This window comes from Mobula hypostoma, chromosome 5 (assembly GCF_963921235.1).
Source record: "Mobula hypostoma chromosome 5, sMobHyp1.1, whole genome shotgun sequence".
NCBI lineage: Eukaryota > Metazoa > Chordata > Chondrichthyes > Myliobatiformes > Myliobatidae > Mobula > Mobula hypostoma.
Window position 1 is genome coordinate 79,047,574 of NC_086101.1, and position 8,087 is coordinate 79,055,660.

Consider the following 8,087-nt stretch of genomic DNA (forward strand, 5'->3'; position numbering starts at 1 on the left):
TCCATTGCTCCTCGTGTGCCAAGATGAGGTAGAGGAGCAACACCTTATGGAGTCTGGGTAGCCTCCAACCTGATGACATGAATATCAATTTCTCCTTCCAGTTCAAAAATTTTTCTCCCACCCTTCCACTATTCCCACTCTGACCTTTTACCTCTTCTCACCTGCCTATTACTTCCACAGGTCCCTGCCTCCTTCCCTTTCTCCTATGGTCCACTCTCCTCTACGAAATCCCTTCATTTCCAGCCTTTTACCTTTCCCACCCATCTGGCTTCACCTATCACCTTCTATCTATCCTCCTTCCCCCGCCCCCACCAACTCCAACCTTTTAATTTTGACATCTTCTCCTTCCTTCTCAGTCCTGAAGAACAGTCTCGGCCTAAATTTTCGACTATTCGATTCCACAGATGCTACCTGAACTGCTGAGTTCCTCTAGCATTTTGTGTGTGTCGCTTTGATTTCCTGCATCTGCAGAATTTCTTGTGTTTATAAGAAGCCAGTACAGATTTATTAAAACCCAATACTTTTCAAATGAATGCTGAGGTAAAAAAAAGTGTCCCCACACTCATTCACTCACTTTACAATTCAATGCATTCTGCGGTCTCCACAGCAACAGCTTCATACCGGCAGAAGCCTGCTGTGACATTTTATTCTTTACATGCAAACTCAGTCTTTTCAAGATACACAAAAGGTGCCTGCAATTTTACTTTTTTTTATTTTAAGTGGATTAGTCGGCTACAGATAAACATTCACACGGGGGAGGGGAATTTTCGCTTCTTGTGATGTGCAATTTGAGGCTCCATAGGTCACAGTTCGTTTCTCACAATAGATCCATGTTTCCCCATGAAGAAAGCATAATTGAAAAAAATCTGTCTGTTGAATATTCTAACATGAAAAGAGAACACAAAGTACAACAAAAAGATATAATGACAAATTTGTTCCTTAAGGATAATTTACTGAATTATTTTATACATTCTTTTGCAGAATGACTGCATTTAAGTATTTCATCTGCTATTTGGTCTTTACGGTTGCCTTTCAAATTACCTCCATTACATCCCAAAGCCTGTGCCAACAAATGATCTCTTGCTTCTTCAAGCTGAACCGACTTTCCTGGTTTATAGTTTCTACATTTTTGACTGTATCCGCTGTCTTCCCCACAGGACCAGGACTGTAATTCAAGAACAGTTCCCCAGATAGCCAGGATTACAGCGGGAATGATCAAAAGGTAGGAAGCAATTAATGGAGAACCACTGCAAACACTTCAATGTCATTGCAATAGAACCATTTGCAAAATAAAGGCTCAAGGAGCCCTTTCAGATTCAATCTTTTGTATCTGCATTGGTCAAAACAAAACTACATCTGCCTAATTCCAGTTTCCAGCACTAGATCCAATTCACTTTTATATCCCAATACGTTTTAAATAATATATTCGCTGCCTCCATTATCCTTAACCTGGTTTAAAAAAAACCTCATTTCCTCTATGGCCATTACACTTTGTAATAGCCTCTCTTTTTTGATCCATCTGCAGAGAAAAGCTTTATAGATCTACTGTAATTTTTAGGGCCTCAAATCAGTCCTTCCTCAGCCTCATCTCTTCCAGAGAAAGCAATTTTTTTCCTGATAATGTTAATTCCATTCAATATTTCACACTTGTTCAATATCACTGTCTTTTGGAAAATATTCCTTCTATATCCATACTAGCTTATCTTTTCCACCCTAAAAGACTCCCAAGTCATCTTGCTTGATTAAGCACAGTAAAAAGCATCTTTGGACTTTTGTTGATGTTACTTGCCCATGCTTTTCATATGTTCTCTCTTCCTTCTTAATTTCCAATTTTAATTTTACTTTTACACTTAAATACATTCCATTAAGCCCTCTATTTCTGATGCAAGCTTTTGTATTTTTGCTTGGTCCTTCATCTTGAAGTACACTGGATATGGGAGTCCCACTTTGTATTTGATAGAACATAGAACATAGAATATTACAGCAAATTTCAGGCCCTTTGGCCCACAATGTTGTGCCAACCCTCAAACCCTACCTCCCATATAACCCCCCACCTTAAATTCCTCCATATACCTGTCTAGTAGTCTCTTAAACTTCACGAGTGTATCTGCCTCCACCACTGACTCAGGCAGTGCATTCCACACACCAACTGCTCTCTGAGTAAAAAACCTTCCTCTAATATCCCCCTTGAACTTTCCACCCCTTACCTTAAAGCCATGTCCTCTGGTATTGAGCAGTGGTGCCCTGGGGAAGAGGCGCTGGCTATCCACTCTATCTATTCCCCTTAATATCTTGCATACCTCTATCATGTCTCCTCTCATCCTCCTCCTCTCCAAAGAGTAAAGCCCTAGCTCCCTTGATGTAGGATGCTGACCCTGAGCTTCTCAAAAGTGCTGCTTGAATTGCTCCAAGACCAATTTACTTTCCAACAGTGATTCCAGTGACCTCGATATCATTTACACTGACAACATCTTCATCGTGGGGTAACTGAAATTCCAGAACCTGGTTTATTATCACTGACATATCTCGTGAAATTTGTTGCTTTTTGGTAACAGTATAGTGTGAGACATAAAAATTACGGTAAATTATGAACAAAATGTACAAAAGAGGAAATTAATGTCTTTACGCTTTTCAGAAATTTGCCATCAAGCTTGGTCTTCTATCTTTCAGTAGTTTAGGGAATAAATTTTGAAAGGGTTCAACATTTTGCCTTTGCATACAGGACAATGAACATCAGTTGAATACCATGTTAAACCTAATTTCCAGATATCTTCCATTGGTAAATCAGCTAATCACATATTATAATATATATACACATACATACACACACACACACACACACACACACATACACACAAGATGCTGGAGCAACTCAGCAGGTCAGGCAGCATCTATGGAAATGAAAAACCAGTTAACATTTCAGGCCAAGACCTTCTTCGGGACTGGAAAGGAAGGGAGAAGGTCCCAAAATAAAAAGACGGGGGAGGGGGAGTGCAAGGAGACAAGCTAGAAGGTGATAGATGAAGGCTGGTGGGTGGGAAAGGTAGCACAAACGCAAGAAAATCTGCAGATGCTGGAAATCCAAGCAACACACACACACACACACAAAATGCTGGAGGAACTCAGCAGGCCACACAGCATCTATGGAGAAGAACAGTCAACGTTTACTCCTCTCCATAGATGCTGCCTGGACTGCTGAGTTCCTCCAGCATTGTGTGTCTTGGGTGGGAAAGGTAAAGGGAATCTGCTAGCAGAGGAGAGTGGACATTAGGAGAAAAGGAAAGGGGAAGGGATCTGTGGAAAATGATGGACAGGTAAGAAAAGATGAATGGCCAGAGTGGGAATAGAAGAAGGGGCTGGTGGAGGGAGGGAGGGAATTTTTTTTTTAAAACCAGAAAGAGAAATTGATATTCATGCCATCATGTTGGAGGCCACCCAAACGAAATACAAGATGCTGCTCCTCCACCCTGAGGGTGGCCACCTCATGGCACAGGAGGAATAGGAATCAGAATTAAAATGTCTGGCTTCCTTTCCACTTTTGGCTGATATTCTGCTTTATGCTTATGTACTGAACAATGACAAACAAAAATCATGAATGTACTAAGCACTGGCTTTTTGCTTTTTTTATTCACCAATTCACCCCTTCTACCCTTTTTCAATCCAGGCAGGGAGCTATTGTCATTCATTTGTTCGCGTACAGTTTGTATGTTCAACTCAAAAAGAACACAATGCAGGCTTCAAAATCTGGCTCAAAACTATTACCAATTTTCCCCCCACTTCCTGCTGCCTAGTTCTAGTTCTATTTAGGAAATGGGATTACTTGGCTATTTACTCTCCTCAAATAATTCAAACATTAAATTCAATCATAGAAGTTAGTAAGTCCTGACGAAGGGTCTCGGCCTGAAAACGTCGACTGCGCCTCTTCCTATAGATGCTGCCTGGCCTGCTGCGTTCACCAGCAACTTTGATGTATGTTGCATAGAATTTATCTCACCACTTGTGCTGTTTGTTTCAAAATGTTTTATCTGTGATGTGTGCATTCAATTTCCAATATAGTTAGACCAACTTTTTCAAAAACTGTATAAAATGCATTAATTTAACTAGAAATCTGAATCAAAAAGCTGGAAAATAAACTTTAAAGTTTGAAAACAGTGAGTTGTACTCATTACAGTAATGCAAGAGCAAGCCCGAGAGGTACTAGTCATCTCTACAGCACAGACGTGAATGTCAAACTGTACTTAAAGCAGCCTTCAGAAGTTAGTTATATAGTGCTTGGAGCGTCGCGTTATTTACTGCAAAAGCACAAGAATGGCAGCATAATAGACCACTGAAATTTTAGAATTGTTAATGTAATTCAAACACTATTGAACCCTCCGGCTTATCCAGTATAGCTCTGCTGCAATAACTGCCTTCAATATGGTAAAGACACATAACTAGTCAATATGGTTTCCCTCACACACACCATCCTCATGCATTGCTTCCTCCCTTTCAAACACCTTGGAAGTACAGTACGAAAAACGATGTAATTCCAGTCTGTACAGAAATTTCTTTAGCCTAAGGGTGGAATTAGGTCAAATTATTTAATGTGAAGGTTGATAGGTTCTTGATCAGTCAGGATATGGGGAGGAGGCAGAGGAATGGGTCTGAGAGGGATAATAAATCAGCCATGGTGCATGATAGCGTAGCAGTTAGTGTGACGCTACTACAGCTCAGGGCACTGGAGTTGAACTTCAACGTCATCAGTAAGGAGTTTGTGTACGCCCTCGCCATGAATGCACAAGTTTCCTCCGGGTCCTCTGGTTACCTCCCACAGTCTAAAGACGTACCGGTTAGTAAGTTAGTTTGTCATTGCAAATTGCCCCGATTAGGCTGGGGTTAAATTGGAGGACTGCTCGGCGGCACGTCTCGAAGGGCCTGAAAGCCTTATTTTGTGCTGTATCTCTAAATAATGAAATACATCAGCCATGATGGAATGGCGGAGCAGACATGATAGGCCGAATGGCCTAATTCTGCTCCTATGTCTTATGGTATTTGCTTTCATACAGTTTTCATTCATCACTTCTCCCGGTAAGCTGCCCTGTCGGCCCTAATGAAACAAAACACCGGGTTGGGAAGTGAAACCCAGACCAAATTGCTCAGACAACTGATCTGCATTAATGGAATAATTCAACCTCATTAAACTCACACGCACAAAAAAAATCATAAGAGCGAAATAAACTGAGGAAATACATTTCAGAAAAGTTTAAGGAATCTGGCAACTTCATAGGAGATCAAAATTATGCACTGGCTTTACAAAGAAGAATCAAAAACAGGGGCCACACAGTCACTAGTAAATCCAATGAGAAATTTATTAGAAACACCTTGCCCCAAATGTTGACGATAATATAGAGCTCAATGATACACAAGCAATTGTAGTGCATCTCTTGGAAAGGTTAAGAATGAACACAAGGAGAAGGGAGGAACAAAAGAATATGCCAATTACAGGGAGATTTTTAGGGAACATGGACCCGTTCTATTAAACCACCTTTATCTGTGTGTGGACCCTGAGTAATAGAGATGAAGTTTATTAATATTCTACAATAGATGAATGCCAGAAGAGAGCCTGGATGAAATGATACATCAGGTGGTGCGCCTACTGGCTGGCTCACGCTGCTCAGATTGGTATCAGGACAATAGTTTGCAAGGCACCCAAGGCTTCGGGGAAAATGGTGGAGGAAAAGGCGCCCCATTCTCCAGCCGCGATTACAGGGCAGTGCGACCAACCTGAAGGTGCACATTCGAGAATGGGCTCGACAGTACCATTTAGTGCCCAACAGTCAACTCGCAATCTGTTTATATAAGCAACATGCTAAGAGTGCAATAAGAAAAAGCACCCGGAAGAGGGAGAGAAAACAATTTTGGGTCAAAATTAAAACCAAAGGATGCAAGTGACAATGACTGCGACTGGGTGGGTTCCCCGGGAGCAGTGCAAGCAAGTGCCAGAGGAGGCACAACTGCGCCGGTTCCCTCTGCTGAATGACATCATATTGATCAATTCCAGCCTGCACCAGCGCCGGAGTCTGCCTCCCAGTCAGAAATGATGGAGATGTTCGCAATGGTCCTTGCAAAAAAAAACACACTGAAGTGACACAAAAGTGACGAAATATACAATCGCTTTATCGCAGCACCAAAGAATTCGCAGCGCCTCCTCCAAGCGAAATATCCCACATCCTTACACCGGCACACGGTAGCTAATGGTCATCTCCCACTCCCCTCCCTATTCAAACAGACTAAAATAAAAGGCGGTAGAAAATGTGGCGTTTTCCACTAATTTGACTTAAGTGAATTTAAGTTACTCTTCTCGCCCCTGATGCATCGTTCTTTTCCGCATGGTTTCACTCCCTATGGAGGTATTTTAAATTCTGATTTCGCTTCACAATCTCTCGGTTGGAACAACTGCAATTGATTTTAGTGATGGCGTTACCTGGAGTTGGGTTTAACAATGAAAGCGTTATAGATTGAGATCTGTCGGAAAGGTTACCTGTCTAAACAAAAGAAAACGCACAGATCATCTGTAATCAAATCGTGTTAAGTCACAGTTTAAGTGAATAACATCAAAATAATAACTACCAAACACAAGGCAATCGTTGTCCAGTTAGTGCATAATCACGTTGGACATTTCATTATGCCCCAAACACACCGATTGTGCATTGACAGCAGAAATCAAGACTGAATTAAAGCGATTGTCCTTCCTAACAATGCAATATAATTCGTTAAATCCTGCAAAAAAAACTTAAATTCCAACAAAAACAAAACCTTTCGAGGGTTTTTTTTTAAATCCAAACGGCAAGTTAAAAAACCTACCCCTAGAAGACTGACTGTGTCGTCGCCCTTAAATTTCGGGATGAACTGGTCTCCTCTCAGGATTTCTGCCTGACTCAACGGCCTGAATCGGCACATTACTTTAATGCTGCATTCAGCTGGGTCCGCCATCTCTCGCTTTTTTGCCAGCAACAATGCAGATCACCAGCAAACCTCCGAGGAGGTAAAGGGAATAGATCCAACGCGGAGAATGCGGGAAGAACCCTTCACCTTTAGCTGAACATGGCAGCACACCAATACACTGCAATCCTCTTTAGTCACTAAAGATGCTACGATTTCTGAATCAAGATGTGCGACTACAGATATAAATTTAAAAAGAAAATAAACTGATACTGGCGTGAAGGTAAAACACTTCAAGAGTGATGCATTAATTTCTCAAGGTCAACCAGTGGGTGCTCCTGCAGAAGAGACAACTGTTCGAGTCGGTTCAGCATCTGCATTCTAGGCTCCTCGCTGCCATCCCGCATCAGCACCAGGCACCTTCTGCTCGGCTCCGGCTCCGGCTCCCCGTCTGTCCGCGGGGCTCGCTGACATCACGACATTACCTCAGCGCCCGCTCGTCCGCCTTCTCTCGCGATACTGAAGGTCATGGGAATGCGGTCCCAGCCAATGGCGCTCACAGCTGCAGTGGTTGGGTTGCCGGGTGAATAAGCGCCCCAAGAGCTCGGTTCACCAGCTGACCATCCTCTATCCCTCACTCCTCCCTTCATCCATCTCTCCTTTATCTCTCGCCTCCCCTCCTCACTCCTCCCTTCACCCATCTTTCCTCTATCCCTCACTCCTCCCTTCACCCATCTTTCCTCTATCCCTCACTCCTCCCTTCACCCATCTTTCCTCTATCCCTCACTCCTCCCTTCATCCATCTTTCCTCTATCCCTCACTCCTCCCTTTATCCATTTTCCTCTATCCCACTCCCCCTTCACCCATCTTTCCTCTATCCCTCACTCCTTCCTTCACCCCTTTTCTCTATCCCTCACTCCTCCCTTTATCCATCTTTCCTCTATCCCTCACTCCCCCTTCACCCATCTTTCCTCTATCCCTCACTCCTTCCTTCACCCCTTTTCTCTATCCCTCACTCCGTCCTTCACCCATCTTCTCTCAATCCCTCACTCCTCCCTTCATCCATCTCCCCTCTATCCCTCACTCCTCCCTTCACCCATCTTTCCTCTATTCCTCACTCCTCCCTTCACCCATCTTTCCACAATCCCCCACTCCTTTCACCCATC

The 8,087-nt window shown here is 42.9% G+C and overlaps 1 protein-coding gene across 1 annotated transcript in view; it reads right to left on the minus strand.

The window, feature by feature from the left end:
• LOC134346844 (kinesin heavy chain) overlaps positions 1 to 7,369 on the minus strand; it is a 146,359-nt gene extending 138,990 nt beyond the window's left edge. Inside the window, exon 1 of the mRNA XM_063048589.1 lies at positions 6,844 to 7,369. Within this exon, the coding sequence (XP_062904659.1) occupies positions 6,844 to 6,972 (129 nt within the window). The 5' untranslated portion in view covers positions 6,973 to 7,369. The remainder of the gene's footprint in view (positions 1 to 6,843) is intronic.
• Positions 7,370 to 8,087: the final 718 nt, after the last annotated feature.